Below are 17,998 nucleotides of genomic sequence, written 5' to 3'. Positions count from 1 at the left end.
ATACTGTTACTTGTTAAGATGTCAGTACTCCTCAAATTGATAGAGATTCAATACACTATCAAAATCCCAGCTGGCTTTTTGCAGAAATTGACAAACTGAACTTAAAATTCAGATGGTAATGTAAGAATGTAGAAGAGTCAAAATAATCTTGAGAAAGAAGAGTAAAATTGGAGGAGCAACATTTCCCAATTTTAAAGCTTACTACAAAGCTATAGCATTGACTTAGTGATAGACATACAGATCAATGGAAAAGAATTGAGAGTATAGTAATAAACCCTTAGAGTTATGTTTAATTGATTTTCAGAAAGGGTGCCAATTCGATTAAATATCAATAGTATTTTTCAACAAATGGTGTTGAGGGAACTTGGTATCCACTTGCCAAATAATGAATTAGACCCCTACACAAAAGTTAAATGGTTTGTAGACTTAAATATAATAGCAAAAACCACATAACTCTTAGGCATTTGTTTCTTAGGTGCCACACTGAAAAAGCACAAGTGGCAAAAAATAGATACTTTGGTTTTCACTAAAATTAAAAACTTTTATGAGTCAAAGGATACAATAAAGAAAATTAAAATACAACCACAAAAATATAAAATTTTTGCAAGTCAAATGTCTGGTAAAGAACTTGTATCCAGAATATTTAAATACCTCTTACACCCCAATAATTAAAAGAGAACTCAAAAAATAGGTTAAAGGTTTAATAGACAGTTTTTAAAAGAAGATATATAGATGGTGAATAAGTATGTAAAAAAATTGTTCAAAATTAATAGGGATATGCAAATCAAAACCCTAAGGACGGGCTGGCCCGGTGGCTCAGACAGTTGGAGCTCCGTGTTCCTAACTCCGAAGGCTGCTGGTTCGATTCTCACATGGGCCAGTGGGCTCTCAACCAGAAGGTTGCCAGTTCAACTCCTGGAGTCCCGCAAGGGATGGTGGGCAGTGCCCCCTGCAACTAAGACTGAACATGGCACCTTGAACTGAGTTGCCACTGAGCTCCTGGATGGCTCAGTTGGTTGGAGCATGGGTTCTCAACCACAAGGTTGCTGGTTCAACTCCTGTAAGGGATGGTGGGCTGGGCCCCCTGCAACTAGCACCGGCAACTGGACCTGGAGCTGAGCTGTGCCCTCCACAACTAAGGCTGAAAGGACAACAACTTGATTTGGAAAAAAGTCCTGGAAGTACACACTGTTCCCCAATAAAGTCCTGTTCCCCTTCCTCAATAAAATCTTTAAAAAAATCACGAAAAACAAAACAAACACAAGGAGATACCTCTTTATACTTATAAATAATAAAGTGGCCATAATAAAAAAAGTGGACAGCACTAGTTTTGGTGAACATGTAGAGAAATTGAAACCCTCACACATTGGTGGTGGGAATGTAAAAAGGTATATAGCCCCTTTAGAAAAACATTTTGCAGTTTTTCAAAAAGTTAAATCTAGCTTACCCATATGACCCAGCAGTTCCTCTCCTAGGTATATACCCAGGAGAAGTGAAAATGTAGAACCACACAAAAACCTGCATGTGGATGTTCATCCCAGCATTATTCAGAATAACCAAAAAGTGGAAACAAGCCAAATGTTCATCACCTGATGGTGATTAGATAAATAAAATGTGGCTTATCTATAGGATGTAATATTATTTGGCAAGAAAAATTATTGATACATAATATAAAATTGATGAACCTTGAAAACATTATTCTTTGTGAAAGAAGCTGGTTATAAAAGACCACGTATTTTATGATTGCATTTATATGAAGTTCCCAGACCAGGAGAATCTATTGAAACAGAAATAATAATGGTGGTTGCTTAAGGCTTGGGGGTGGTGATGGGAGAGTGGAGGATGACAGCTACTGGATATGGCATATCTTTTATTGGGGACAACAATGTTCTAAATTTAGATTGTGGTTATGTGTGGGGACAGAGTCCCATAGAGCAGTTTCCAGGCTCTCGGCCTCACGTGGAAAGGTGCTAGCTCGGGTAGTAGATGGCCTTCAGCTGTAACTAGTTGGCCATCAGCTGTTACTGGTTAGCCATTAGCCACTAATATAACTGCTGTGGCTACGCTAGGGTTGTTGGTTGGTTTTCAGAGAAGTGGTTGGCAGATTGCGGCTAGCAAGTATGGTTAGCGAGCGCAGATGGCAGATTGTGGATCCTGTGGATCCTACTTTCTGTGCCTCGCCCGGCCGCCAGTGAGACTGGGGTGCAGAAAGATCCCTCGTTGGGGTACTGGTGGATGTTTGAATTTGTGTCTCAATGAGTCGCCATCGAGAATATAGTGGGATGACTCCCCAATGCATGGCTCTGTTGTTGTTCTTTTTTGTCCTCACCATATCCTGCGTTCTTGTGCGGAGAGAGGGAGCTGAGTCCCTGAATGACATTGTGGTTCCGCAACTTTTTGAATATGCGAAAAACATTGAATTGTACACTTCAATTAGGTGAATTGTATGTTATGTCAATTATACCTAAGTAAAATTAAAAAATATATAAAGCTACCATAATTAAGAGTATGGTACTGACAAAATAGAAAAATCAATGAAACAGAACAGAGACTTCAAAATGTAGCTATGAATATCCATGGGAATTTAGTATATGGTAAATTTGGTATGTGAATAGGACTCCTTTGTGTCTCTCTCTACACACAACAGTACTCACGCAAAACATATCTAGTCATCGAGTATGTGGGGGTTTCCCCACATCAAGCAATTATGTCACACCAGCTAGATGTCCTACAATTTAATTCAATTCTGACTCTACTTGGAGATAGTGTCAGATTCTACAGGTTAAGAGTTCAGTCCCACAAGACTTCCTGCTCCCCAATCACAAGTCCAGGTAGTTTGTTATCTGTGCTTCTGACCAACAGGCTATAAACTGAAAGTTCCTACGACCACCAGCTCGGGTTAAATTAATTTGCTAGAGCAGTTCACAGAATGCAGTTTATTTACTAGATTCCTGATTTTTTTTTTTAAATTAAAATTTATTGGGGTGACAATGGTCAACAACACTAGGTAGGTTTCAAGTGTACAATTCTATAACACATCATCTATGTACTGCATTGTGTGTTCACCACCCAGAGTCAGTTCTCCTTCTATCACCAAACATTTGACCCCGTTTACCCTCATCTATCACTCCCCGTCCCCCTTACTGTCTGGTAACCACTAAACTATTGTCTGTGTGTATGAGTTTTTGTTTCTTTGTCGCTTTCAGTTTTATATCCCACGTATCAGTGAAGTCGTATGGTTCTTGACTTTTTCTCTCTGACCTGTTTCACTGAGCATAATAATCTAAGTGTCGCAAATGGCAGTATTTCATCTTTTCTTATGGCACAGTAGTATTCCATTGTGATATATATGCCACATCTTCGTTGCCCAATCATTTTTTGAAGGGACACATTGGTTGTTTCCATGTCTTGGCCACTGTAAACATTAAGTATTATTCTACATCAGCTTCAGGTGTTCAATGCAGTGGTCAGGTATCTATACAATCTATGAAGTGATCCCCCTGATAAGTCCAGCATCCGTCTGGCACACTATGTAATCTTTACAACATTATTGATTACAGTCCCCATACTGTATTTCACATCCCTGTGACTGTTTTGTGACTACCAATGTGTACTTTCTAATCCCTTCACCTTCTCCTCTGTCCCCCCACCCTCCCTCAAATATCTTAATTAAATTTTTAAAAATGGATGATAGGTACACATGATACAAGATTTCAAAGATACAAAAGGTTTGAGTGAAATGTCTCTTTTCCCAACCCTTGGCCACCCAGATTCTTTTCCCTGGGGTAGCCATAGTTACTACTTTCTTGTAATTCTTTGTAGAGATTGTGTCTACATTTACAAATATGTGTGCTATGTGCGCAGATGTGCATACACACACACATACACACACACATTTTACAGGAATGGTAGCATATTAGGAATGGTAGCATATTAAACATGCTGTTCTCTCTCCCTCTTCCCCGCCCATACTAATTGTTTACTATCACAACATTACAAAGCATGTTACTAATGGTATGCTAATACAGAAAACTTCAAGTTTGTTTTTGTGTTTGTTTCTTTTTGCATCTCAACTCAGAGGACTTTCATTTAGACCATTGATCATTTATTTTATAATGGAACACTCCTTTCCCACCCCCTCTTTTGTTTTAAACTCAACAGTATTGCTTAGAGATTGCTTTGTATTAGTACCTATGTGAAGAAGAGCTTCCTCCTTCTACTTTAAGTTTGTGTGGATGAATCCTGATTGATTTAACAGTCTTCTGTTGATAGTAGGTACTATAATTTTACTATTTAACTCTTATTTTAGATACTCGGTATTGTCTAAGTGCTGGGGATACACTGGTGAAACAAAACAATTAAATTTTCTGAGCTAGACATTAATAAAAGACTTATTCAAATAAACGTAGAATCATATTTGTGATAAGTGCTGAGAAGAATCTAATAGAGGAAATTGATATAGTTTGGATAGTGAAGTGATAAGTGAACTGGTATCTAAAGAAATAATTATTAGTTTTACATATTTTGATGATGTCATTTTATCCTGTAATATCTATTCTCCCATTTCTTCTGTATCCATAAGCACTATTTCACTAGTGCCTCTGTTTCATCAGCTTTTAAACATGCTTAAGTTTCTCATGTATTAAACTAAACAACAAAAAACCTATTTTCCAACCTACGTTCCTTTCTTACTACTGCCCTTTATCTCTGCTTAGTGCTGTCTAAATTTCCTGTTTCCATGACATTTCTCTTACTCAGTTAAGACTGAAAAAAGTCAGGGTTACTTCTTTTCAACCAGTTCCCGTCTGGGTTATAACAGATTCCATCAAGGTCACCAGTGACTTTCATGCACAGTGAACACTTTTTAGTGTCCATTTTGCCTGACTGTTACATGACTGTAACTGACAACTCTGTCTTTGAAATGTTCTCTTATCTTGGTTTTCATGGCACTATACTATTACTATTATTATTATTATTATTTTCCTTTTTAAAAATCTTTGCTGGCTTTTTCTTTCTGTTAAATTCTGGAGTTTCTTAAGGGTTTGTCCGAGGCTCTCTCTTTTTTATTTATTTATTTATTTATTTATTTATTTATTTATTTATTTATTTATTTATTTTTAGGCTCTCATTTCTTTAGATGATATCTGTAGATGATTCCTATCTTGACCTATGCTTGACCTTTCTTCTGAGATTTCCATCATGTCCAGATGCCTCCCACATTTTTCTACTTGTTCATTATTAGTTTAAATATATTTATTTAGGGCCTGTTATTTGCCAGGCATTGTGCTGGTGCTGGGAGTATCAAATGTATCTCCAATGCAATATGATCAAAAAGGAATTCATGACTCCTGCTTCCTGCCAAAAACAAACAAGTAAACAAACAACAAAAATAACCATAATAAGACCTGTTCCACCTCTATTGTTCTCACTCAACTATGGAAATTGGCCCAGTTCTTCTAGCCTGAAACTTTGGGCTAGACTTCTCCTTTTATCTGAGCGGTACCCCAGCCGTGTCAGTCTAGTCCATTCTAATCCAATCAAAATCATCTAACCCAATACAAGGTCACCAAGGTCTGTCCATCCCACCTCTGACTAAATAGCTTTCCAGAGAATGTAGCCTCCACCCTTTTTCACTGCTAAGACCCTAGCTTAAGCTACCATCACCTCTTGAGTAGACTGCGGTGTGTCCTTCTAATTGGACTTACTGTAGTCACTTTAGGTCACCATCTGGCAATTTGCCACATGACTGCCAGCATGATCTTTTACAGTGTTCTGCAATTCCTCTGTGTCTCAGTTTTCATATCTGTAAAATTGGGATAATAATTGCCCTTCCCTTATAGGGTTGTTGTGATAAAAAAAAGAATTACTGTGTATAAAGTACTTAGAATAGTGTCAGGAGCTAAGGCCTCGGTAAATTGTTATTGAGACCTTATACAATGTTACATTAAGCCAAGTATAAGGTATGATTAAGACAGAAAGAGCTTTATTAATAATAGACTTGAATGGAGTAATTACTAGCTTGTTTATACTTACATGTGCTATATATGTTCACGCAAAATGTCTGCAGCTCTTATGTGTGACCTTATTATGTGTCATTTTTTCCTTATGTAAAAGGCGAAGAAGCACCAGGCCTTTCTCGTAGAGACATGTGAAAATAACATGAAAGAATTGGAATCGATCTTGGACAGCTTTACTGTGTCGGGCCAGTGGACATCAGGTTAGTTGAAGGTATAAAATGACAGATGCATCTGTCAGTGTTCCAAAGTCACTACATTTTGGGAATTCTGCAGATGCCTCTTACAGTCCCTCATCTCAACATGTTTTGATTTGATGACATGATAAGAGCAGTCCGCACAGCAGTCAGTTGGCCTAGCTAGCTGAGAAAAGGTGATGGAATGTGGACCTGCTGTTGTCCTCCCAGAACTTGATTTACAAGTGTCGGGGTCTGTATGATTGGACAGACAAGGGCTCACTTGCTGTGTTCTGAATCCAACTGAGAAAAAAGTCCTTACAGTATACCTGCAAGGGGAGCAGATGTTTCGATCAAACTGAGCCAAATTCTGAGGCAACCTTCAGCAACTTAAAGGTCATGCATTCAAAAGGTTATGTAGGACACAGGCTGTAACATTGCATATTCTACGCTGTTGCTTTCTAAGCTGGCTTTCTTCTTCATTTCCCGTTCCCGTTATATATTCTCTCCAGATAAAAATGCTTAGGTAAAATGTTTTGGTTTTAGTATTAGGACACTTAATATGATAAAAATCTACAACAATTGTATATTAGGTAGTTAAATTTTGGGAACTAGCAAAAGCATTAGTTGGCTATGAATACTGTCTATGATTTTTCCCTCCTTAATGTTTTGTGCTTATGCCGTGTGTATGCTACGGTAGCTTTGACGGAAATACTTTTACTTTTCTACTTCAGTTTTCTTTTGCCATACTATCAGCCTTGAATAATTTGTAATTCTCTAACTCAATTATATTCTTTAAAAAGCATGTAAAATTAAATTCCTTCCACTTTAAAATTGAGCCCCAGGACTCTGTATTATAAAAGAATCAAACAGATATTTGGCAAATGAGTTCTTTAGGAAACTCTCAAGTTCAGGAAAGTTTGTTGTCCTAGAAAAAGCAGAAGAATATAATCAAGGTCCATTTTTCCTGATGGACCTGCAGATTTCTATTGGTGACTATTAGAAATTTAGTGTGCTTTGCTATTACCTATTTTTTGGATCTTTTCTCCTTCATATGTTTTAGCAGTAATTTCATGAAATTAATGTGTAACTTTCTTTGTTTTTACTTAAACTTTTTCCAAAAAATTGTTTCATGGTTTGTTACTGTGGAAAAAAATCAAGGTATAGAAAAAGTGACATAAAATGTGGATATCAAGTTTTCAAATACATTTGATAAAGCTTTGGAGGACAAAATTTTCTTTTGCAATGGTACTGTTCTGTTATTGAGTTGTACCTTGTTAAATGGTGTTAGGATCTTTAAAAATTATTAAATAATTATAATATGATATTTTATGCCCCAGTGTTCTTTAAAATATTTTTTCAGAGTTGAATTAGAAAAACTAAGAATAATGAGGTCATGTCTCTTTTGAGTTTTAAAATGAAATCATTGATAACAAAGCAACTCACAAGCTATTACTAAGGCTACAGAAAAAGAATTGTCTTCTGGTAAAGTTTTTATTTTTATTCTTCTAGTAACCATTGTTTTTTAACTTCCTAGTTTGCCATATACTGGGGGTGCCAAAAAATGTATACACATGACTTGTATTCATCTTCTGTTATTGGTATACATTGAGTATCACAATTTTAATAGTTTTTTCTTTCTTAAAATGTGTATACATTTTTTTGGCACCCTGTGTATATGTACACTGTATGTATTACAAAGAAAGCGTTCCTGGAAAAGGGACTGTGTACTGAATTCGTGATTTTTGTGATGTTAATAGAGTGGTCTTTGTTTCCATGTTGAGCTGGTTATTCATACTTTTACCTGCCAAGAATCATTCTTCTCTGGTCTGTTTTTCCTTGTCGAGTCTGACCTCTATCAACTGCATGATCTGGGCTCCTTTGTCCTCTGGCTTCTGGTTGGATTTGGACAGTGGGTTAAGAGGAATCTGGGAGTGCAGATTAAGAGGCAAAAAGGAAAGAAAAGAAAGTCAGGGTTTTATTTCCCCTTTGCCCTCTGGTCCAGAGTATTCGTCCTGGCAGTGGCTTCAGTTTTCAGTAGCCACAGCTCCTGTCAGGCGGGTCCTCATCCACAGCTGTGGATTGTATTGGATTATGGTGACAACATTCCCTCCATTTGACCCTTTAGACTGAGACACGGTTTTGATTTCCTACTCATGCTAGTTCTTGATGCCTCATCATATTTTATTTATTCTCTTAACCTGTCCACATTTCTGTAAATAGTCTCTTCATTAAATTCTCTTCTGATGAACTCTTCTGAGTGTGCCATCTCTCTTCCTGTGGATAACCCTCTTTCAAATACCTGCTTGGGACCTCATTTCATTCTTGCTCTTGACTTCCATGAAATGGCCCCGTGTAACTCTAATGGACTTCTTTTCTGCTTACACCAGCTCAGGTTGGGTTTATTTTCACTTCATCAAGAGGGAAATAATAAAGTTTATTGCTCAATATTTTATGGAATCCAGACAATTAAGTTTGCCTATTGCATTAGGCTCAGCTTCAGCTACACAAAGATGACCAAATATTTTGTTCCTCCCAAATGGAGTAATTTAAAAACTTATCCTAGGCTAATTCAAGGATGTGTGTGTGTGTGTGTGTGTGTGTGTGTGTGTGTACGTACATGTGCATATATGTATGATATATATAAACATTTCTTTCTCTCTCTCTCTCTCTCTCTCTCTCTCTCTCTCTCTCTATATATATATATATATATATATATATATATATATATACACACACATATATATATATATATATATATCTTTTTATGAAAAAGCCTATTCTTACTGAAAGACATATTCTTACTGTGTGATGATAGCTCAGCCTTAAAATTTGTTACAAAGTTAATTCAGTTATTTTGGGAAGGGTTTTCCAGAGAGATCCTCTTTTTTGCAATTATGGCAAGAAGGAAATAGTGCTTTACTCCCTTTTATTACCTCTTCTAACTTTTTTCAGTTTAGTATAGTCTTTCCTCCTTACCCGCCGTTTCAGAAAAACTAATCCATGGTAGAAAATTAGGGGGATGGTTACAAAATTGCTTGTTTGTTTTTTGACTTGTTTTTTAAAAATGGAATGAAGGACATTTTTTTCCTGAATGAGTTTTAGTCCAGAGTTGACAGTAGTTGCCACGTGTTCTGTTCCCTGTCCTCTTCAGATTTTGTGGTCTTCTGCATTAAGAAACCTTTCTGAAGCAAGAGTAACCCATCAGCTTATCTTCTTGTAGCCAGTAGATAAGGCAAAGATTCAGTTAGTCCAAGACATTAAGAAATTTATTTTCGTAGAGGATTTAACTTGATCTCCTCACCAGTAATGAATGTGACAGTTTATATCTTTTTCCCTAATGCCTTCAGCACCTCCTCCCCCTCTTGCTAACTGGTCTCTGCTTCCACCTTGCTCCCCTCTAATCTGTTTTATCTGTAGCCCCCAGAATCATCATTTCAAAACCTAAGTTAGAGCATATCTTCCTTTTCTCTAAACCTTGCTGGGCTCTGCATTTCACTAAGAGTAGAAGCCAAAGTGCGTGCAATGGTGTGCAAGACTCTACAAGATCTTCCCATCATTATACTCCTTGGATCTCACCTCCTACTATTCTCGTCTCCCTCCCTCTGTTAGGCCACTCTGGCCTACTGTTTCTTCAATACACCAAGATGCTCTTGCCCTGGTGGCCTTTATGCTGGCCATTCCTTCTACCTGGAAAGTTCTTCACCTTGATCTATCTGCATAGCTCTCTTTGTCATCTTTCTCAAATCTCACCTTATCCATGAAGCTTACCCACTACCCATTCCCATGCCACTTGCCTCACTACTTCTCTACCTTTCCTGCTCTCCTTTTCCCCCATAGCACTTACTGTGGTCTAACGCACTGTATGGTGCATTTATTATTATGTCTGTATTGTCAGGGTTCTTCAGAGAAACAGACCAAATAGAGTATGTGTGTGTGTGTATGTGTGTGTGTACACACATAAGAAGAGATTTGTTACAGGAATTATCCCACGCAGTTTTGGAGACTGAGAAATCCATGATATGTCCTCTGCAAGCTGAAGAACCTGGGGGTTGGGAAAGCTGGGAGTATAATTCAATCTCAGTCCAAAATCCTGAGAACCTAGGGGTTGCTGTTGTAAGTTATGGAGTCTGAATGCCCAAGATCCAGGAGCTCTGATGTCCAAGGATAGAAGATGGAAGTCCCAGCTCACACAGAAAGAGAATTTGCTCTTCTTCTATGTTTTTGTGCTATTGGGGTTGGGCTGTTGGGGGAGCAATGGACTGGATAGCGCCCACTCACGTTGATGAGGACAAATCTTCTTTACTCAGTCTACTGATTCAAATGCTCATCTCTTCCAAAATACCCTCACAGACAAATTCCAAAAACACGTTTTACCAGTTATATTGGCATGCCTTAGCCCAGTTAAGTTGACAGATAAAATTAACTATCATAGGTCAGTTTTTATAGAGGAGGGCAAGCATCTTTGTCTCTTTTATTTACTAATGTATTTTAAGCTAAAACAATACTTGGCACAAAGCAGACACTCAATAAATATTTGTTAAATGTGAATAAATAACTCATGAATGAGTTAATAATCAGGTTGAAGGTCTACATTACATTTACGTTTCAATTTTTTAGGTTATAAAGGATAGCCATGGAGTCTCTTTCCAAAGTATAGTCGCCCTTTGGGTAGCAATCCATAAGGGGTCACCAGGTTAGCCTTCAGTGGAAAAGAAGAACAATCTTACATGAGTCATTGCTTGCCTACCATCATTAGACAAGATAGCCTCAATTTACTTGGTCAGGGACATTATTTCCTATTTCTACTTTCCACTGAAATTGAAACACAGCTGCTTCAAAGCACGCCTATCTCATTTCTTTTTTGGCGGAAATTCTTATAGTAGGGTGTGTATAGGGAGAAATCTTTTCCCAATTTGAACCCATGTAGTCTTTCTGCCTCAAATGTTTCTTCTAATACAGTTTTACTTCTACCTGAGGATGCTAGCAAACATACACAATGTGGCTTTTCCTTCATTAGGTTCATGAAAGGAACTTTTTCCTGTGGCTCAATCTTGGATTCTCCTCAGGATGGTTGATTTTTTATTTATTTTATTGGGGAATATTGGGGAACAGAGTGTTTTTCCAGGACCTATCAGCCCCAAATTAAGTCGTTGTCCTTCAGTCTAGTTGTGGAGGGTGTAGCTCAGCTCCAAGTCAAGTCGTTTTCAATCTACATAGTTGTGGAGGGCACAGCTCACTGGCTCATGTGGGAATTGAACCAGCAACCTTGGTGTTATGAGCACTGCGCTTTAACCAATTGAGCCAACTGGCAGCATGGTGGTTGACTTTTGTGTTGACTAAGACAGAGCCCTTCAACCTTCTTCATCCTTTCTTTCCTGGAGGAAGTCATTTGTAATATTCCAGAGGTATTCTTTTTCTTTCTATTGGAAAGGCTCAAGTACCCTAGGAAATAATAGTAACAGCATTTGATGCCTTTAGTCGTGTGTTTATCACCCAGAAATTGGGCAATATCAGGGACTGCTGTTAGGAAAATTGGGACAAGAGAGTGGACTTTTCCTCTTCTTTCTCCTCCTTTAATAAAGGATTATTGCCTAGATCTAGTGTCTTCTTGAGAATTTTAGTTGTTCTTATGAACCTCATGGCTGGTATGTTTTAGCTAGAGATTAATGAGTTACTGAGAAGCTGAGGATGAAGCACACAGGTCTCCTCTGGTGTCATTTGCCAACTTCTTCTCTCTTACCTCCCTGCTCCCACTTCACTGAGGTTTACAAACCAAACTTCCTACTTCATCATGCTCATAGCTTCAGTCTGTGAAATCCAAGGGAGTGACTTCACTTGGAGTACTAAACGTTCTCCAGCAGGATCACTGATTAATCACATGATTATGGTGGCTGAGAAATCCAAGATCTGCAGGTGGCCAATGGAAAGCCAGGAAAGCTGGTGGTTTCGATGAAGCCTGACTTTGAAGGCCTTTGAGAACCAAGAGAGCTGGTGCTTTGAGTTTCAGTCTGAGTCTGAGTCCAAAGGCAGGAGAAGACTGATGTACAGCTTGACAATAGTCAGAGAGAAAGAATACTTTTCTTTCTTAGCCTTTTATTCTATTCAGGCCTTCAGTGAATTGGATGAGGCCCATGCATGTTAGAGGGGGCAATCATCTTTTTTTTCTTTTTTTGATAAGAAAAAAAGTTTTATTTCGCCATGTAAGTATCATTTTCAGTACTTTTTTTTTTTAAATTAAATTTATTGCGGTGACAATTGTTAGTAAATTTACATAGATTTCAGGTGTACAATTCTGTATTACATCATCTATAAATCCCATTGTGTGTTCACCACCCAGAGTCAGTTCTTCTTCCATCACCATATATTTGATCCCCCTTACCCTCTGGTAACCACTAAATTGTTGTCTGTGTCTATGAGTTTTTCTTTCTCATTTGTTTGTCTTGTTCTTTTGTTGTTTTTGGTTTATATACCACATATCAGTGAAATCATAGGGTTCTCTGCTTTTTCTGTCTGACTTATTTCACTTAGCATCATACTCTCAAGATCCATCCATGTTGTCACAAATGCTCCTAAATCATCTTTCCTTACCGCTGAATAGTATTCCATTGTGTATATATACCACAACTTCTTTATCCATTCATCTATCGAAGGACATTTTGATTGTTTCCATGTCTTGGCCACCGTAAACAAAGCTGCAACGAACATTGGAGTACACGTGTCTTTATAGAGAAATGTTTTCAGATTTTTTGGGTAGATACCCAGGAGAGCGATTGCTGGGTCATATGGTAATTCTATTTGTAATTTCTTGAGGAACCTCCACACTGCCTTCCATAGCGGCTGCACCAGTCTGCAATCCCACCAACAGTATCTGAGGGTTCTTTTTTCTCCACAACCTCTCCAACACTTGTTACTATTTGTCTTGTTGATGAAAGCCATTCTGACTGGGGTGAGGTGATATCTCATTGTGGTTTTCATTTGCATTTCTCTGATGATTAGCGATGTTGAGCATTTTTTCATATGTCTATTTGCCATTTGTATATCCTCTTTGGAGAAATGTCTCTTCAGGTCCTCTGTCCATTTTTCAATTGGGTTGTTTGTTTTTTTGTTGTTGAGTTTCATGAGTTCCTTGTATATTTTGGATATTAGCCCCTTATCAGAGGCACTGTTTGCAAAAATCTTCTCCCATTCAGTTGGTTGCCTCATTATTTTGTCAATAGTTTCTTTTGCTGTGCAGAAGCTTTTCAGTTTCATATAATCCCATTTGTTTATTTTAGTTTTTACTTCCATTGCCTTTGGAGTCAAATTCATAAAATGCTCTTTGAACCCAAGGCCCATAAGTTTAGTACCTATGTTTTCTTCAATGCAGTTTATTGTGTCAGGTCTTATGCTTAGGTCTTTGATCCATTTTGAATTAATTTTGGTACATGGTGACAGATAGCAGTCCAGTTTCATTCTTTTGCATATAGCTATCCAATTCTGCCAGCACCATTTATTGAAGAGGCTGTCTTTCCTCCATTGTATGTTTTTAGCTTCTTTGTCAAAACTTATCTGTCCATATTTATGTGGTTTTATTTCTGGGTTCTCAATTCTATTCCATTGGTCTATGTGTCTGTTTTTCTGCCAATACCATGCTGTTTTGATTATTGTAGCCCTGTAGTACAAGCTAAAGTCAGGGAGTGTGATACCTCCAATATTGTTCATTGCTCATTCCATGATGGAAGTGACATAGTATAATCAACTTGCCACCAAGTGGCTGGCTGGTGCCTCTAGAGAATGATGCCATTCAGCTGGGATTGTAATCCTCTCAGTCTCGGTGAGTGGAAGTCTATGTTGCTGACCATTTAGCAAAACTAATACCCATAAATTGGTGTATATTTGTACCTTTGGTTATCTTTCATTTCAGGCAAAATGACAAATCCATGGCTTGACGCTCTGCCTACTGGGAGGATTTCACTTCACCACTGTCCTTAGGGTCACCCTTGAGTGGGGCTGTAGTGCTACAACTGTCTACTTTCAAGTAGTGTCAGCACATCATACAGAACCCTTTATATATGAAATCTATATTTTCCCCTTTTAGTGAACTGATCATAGGGGACTTTCCATGGGTCCAGAGTGTGAGACAAGGGAGAGGAAGCGTGTAACAAGAACAGGGACCATGGGAATGCTGACTGTTTGCTCATGCAACTTACTTGTGCCTTCAGGAGTTACTTGAACACAGTTTTGTATTTATCACTTTCACTTGATGATAGGGTGCTGTAGTGTATGCCTCAATTTATGGCTTGGTGGATCAGACAATAACCATTTTATGATGGGCAACTCCTGGTAAGTTGGTGGCCTTGCATGCAGTATTAGCTGAAGACTAGTAGTAAATCAAGTCTAAAGCTTATTTTCAAGACGAGAATAGTTATGTCTAGAGAATGACTTGCTTTATTCGAAAATCCTAAAATTTTACACTATGATTCACCTATAAGGACCTGCAAACTCGATCTGCTTGAATTCAAGCAGTCAGAATGATATCTTGGTAGAGGACTAAGTAAAATAGTGATGTCTTCTGGAGAGTTGACCAGGATTTCTACAGACTAGATTATGAGAGGTCTAGAGTCCATATAGCTCTGAGGTAGGTGAAGGTATACTGCTGGCCTTGCCAGCTGAAAGAAACTGTTTTGGTGGTTTTTACTAAAAGGATAAAAGAAATAGCTTCCTTTCAGTTGCCAGGAAATGTGCTTATTTGCTCCAACAACAAAACTCCATCTTTAACTGCAGCTGAAATTGGAGTCACATGTGGTTATGTTTACAGTAATTCACTGTCATTCTCTAAGATCCCTCTGTATTCTTCCAGATAGGTGAGTTGAATGCTAATGTGGTTGGAATAACCACCTCTTTATCTTTCAAGTCCTTAGCAGAGGCACTAATCTCTGCAATTTCTCAAGGAATGTGGCATTACTTTTGAGTTAATTTGGGAGGTAAAAGTTCTAGTGACTTCCACTTGCTTTTTTTCTGTTAATACTTGCTTTTCCTCTGTATATCCCTCTCTACATGGGTTAGGTAGCCACTATGGACATTGTGCCAGTTTCTGCATTTGTCTTTTCTAACTATGTATTCAAAACTGGGGAAATAACTGAGTGGATTCAGATACCTGCTGGGCTGACTAGAGATAGACTTTAGCCAAAACTCAGCTAATCATCTGACCTGTATATCATACCCTAACTAGTGAATCACAATATTATTTTAGGTCTCCAGGAGTTAGTTCAGATCCAGTGTCCCGGTATCCCTGATAAGAGTGGTTAACTACCCTTCCCCATGGTAAATGGTTGAATGTCTCTTTGTGGAAGGCAAAGAGGAAGACAGTATAATCTTTTGCTAGTATGGTAGGGTTCCTAAAAGGGACCTATCCTTTTTATTCAAGGAATACTTGGTCTGTGAACTAGCTCAGGTCTGAGAATTGGTTGAGGGCCAACATTCTCTTTCATGTTTATTTAAGTTTTACTTCTACCGTGTTTCCCCAAAAAAAGACCTAGCCAGACTGTCAGCTCTAATGCGTCTTTTGGAGCAAAAAATCAATGTAAGACCCGGTCTTATTTTACTATAAGACCAGGTCTTATATTAATATAATATACTATACTATACTATAATATACTATAATATAATATATATAATATAATATAATATAATATAATATAATATAATATAATATAACACCGAGTCTTATATTAATTATTGCTCCAAAAGATGCATTAGAGCTGATGGTCTGGCTAGGTATTATTTTCGGGGAAACATGGTAGTAATCAGATCTAGAGATTTTTTTACTTATACAAAAATCAAGTACCACTTAAGTAGAATTCATCTTTATTTTAGTCCTAGGAACACCATGATTCGTTAGCCCATGCCAGTGATCGCCATGGGTAAAACCATTTTGTTTGTTGCTTTGACTTACTTTCCTGTGGTGACTGTGTCCATTTTGTCTTTGGAAGTTAAGCGCCACCACTTGACCTGTGTCACCCAAGATTCCATACTCTTCACTGAATTCAAGGAACCCAGTTTGATGGTATCATTTCCCACTATTATCCATCATAGCTAAACAGAGCTTATCAAGCTACACAGAGCTCATCAAGAATGATGGGGCCCCCCTCATCAGTACATTTCTCAACCCTTGGTATAGGAAGTGCTTTTTGGACTCTTCCAGGGGAAATAGCTAAGGGGTGGGTGAGCAGCACTTACATAATAAACACACTCCAGATGTCAGAAAAATTATGAGCCGTTTTCCTTAAAATCTCCAGAATGGGCACCAATGTTTGCAAGATGATGAGGATGTTCGTTTATAATCTCAGTGAACCAGGCAAGTTAATACATAGAATGTAGTCTCAGCTTGAAAAGTATGACTGCCTACAAAATGTTTATATGTAGTGCTTTTAGAATGGAAAAAGGAATTTCTCTAGTCATCAGTGTATTAAATGTTTAGATTTTCTCGGGTGAAAATAAAACACATTTGAATGTGATTTTCTGTGTTTTACAACACAATTAAAAATCAACATTAGACAAAAAGATTTTTTTCCCCTGTTTGTTCTGAGGATGAACATGACTACTCATATTCTATAACCGCTATCTTAAAAAAAAACCACAAACAACTCAGTCTTTTGTCTTATATTCTCTCTCCATTATTTCTTAATAATTCTCCCCTTTCGGGGTCTTGCAGGAAACTGAAGTAGATAAAACAATGGTTGAGAAAGTGGAGGAGATAGACTATCTTATTCATTGCTGCTTAATGTTTTTAATTATGGAATTATAGGTTACTGAGGTAATAACACCAGCTTGAAAAATAGTGGTTTATTTGAGTCATGTAAAAATACTTAGTATATGACATTGTCTAAAGGGAAACATTTAATAGAGGGCTTGGAACATTTTCTTATGCCCTGCTCCCTCTTGTGGGCTACTAATTCAAAGACAGGATTTGCTATGGTATACCCAGAGTTGAAATGTACTTAAAAGTGAGAGAGATTGAAACAGGCAGAATGATGTGAAAGTATAGGCTGGTATCCATGTACAGAGACACACACATAGGGAGAGGGACAAACAGAAGATTTGGAGTTAGTGTTATTGAAATACAGTGTTCTGACACAGTCTGTTCTTCATTTGGTCTTTGACCTTTGAAAAACCATTTGTGACAATTGTTCAGAATTTTTTTATTTTGCTGTTCTTTATCTATGAGTTTTTAGACTTTTCTCTGATAGGACAGCTTTAATAGGCTGTTGTTTTTTTGGGCCATAGTACAGTGATTCGAATATTATTAGGTGAAATTAAATCAGTCGATAAGATTCTGGGTCATCAGTGACCCTTTCTTTTTATTTGTAAGCATTTTGTCATGTTAAGGGATCAGTAAGTATATCTTTTTAGTGGATGTGAGTTGGACATAAAACATACTTTTACTTTACCTGAACTTTATTGTATAAATATTTTCAGGCAAATAAACTAATCTTTATCGTATGTAGAATATAAGAATGTGCATGGGTCAGTAAGGAGAGGGCGTTTGTCCCTTACCCCTCAACACTCATATTAAGATGATTTTATTCTTTCGAATTTCTAAGATGAAGTTTTCTCCCTTATTGTAAAAGCCAGCAGATTTCCCGAGTGTCCTTGAATGATTTATTCATGGCCTACTTGTGTAGTAGCAAAAGAAAGGAATTATACATTACGTTTTTTTTTATCATGTGCTAGAGAGCAATTTTAAAAAATATATTTGGTAAGACCTTTAATAAAATTTTTAATGAGTTGTCTTTCCAACTCATAGTCATTACAAAGAGTCCTGTC

At 37.5% G+C, this 17,998-nt stretch overlaps 1 protein-coding gene across 5 annotated transcripts in view; it reads left to right on the top strand.

Annotated features, from left to right (window-relative positions):
• The window catches only part of CCDC171 (coiled-coil domain containing 171), a 282,585-nt gene that overhangs the window by 77,301 nt on the left and 187,286 nt on the right, over positions 1-17,998 (top strand). For all 5 annotated transcript variants that reach the window (XM_081067658.1, XM_081067657.1, XM_081067655.1 and 2 more), the window contains one exon: positions 6,115-6,217. In XM_081067658.1, coding sequence (XP_080923784.1) covers positions 6,115-6,217 — 103 coding nt within the window. The remainder of the gene's footprint in view (positions 1-6,114; positions 6,218-17,998) is intronic.

The sequence above is a fragment of the Rhinolophus hipposideros genome, assembly GCF_964194185.1.
Source record: "Rhinolophus hipposideros genome assembly, chromosome: 11".
Taxonomy (NCBI): Eukaryota; Metazoa; Chordata; class Mammalia; order Chiroptera; family Rhinolophidae; genus Rhinolophus; species Rhinolophus hipposideros.
The sequence above is the reverse complement of the archived record's forward strand: the minus strand, read 5'-3'. Positions and strand labels throughout refer to the sequence as shown.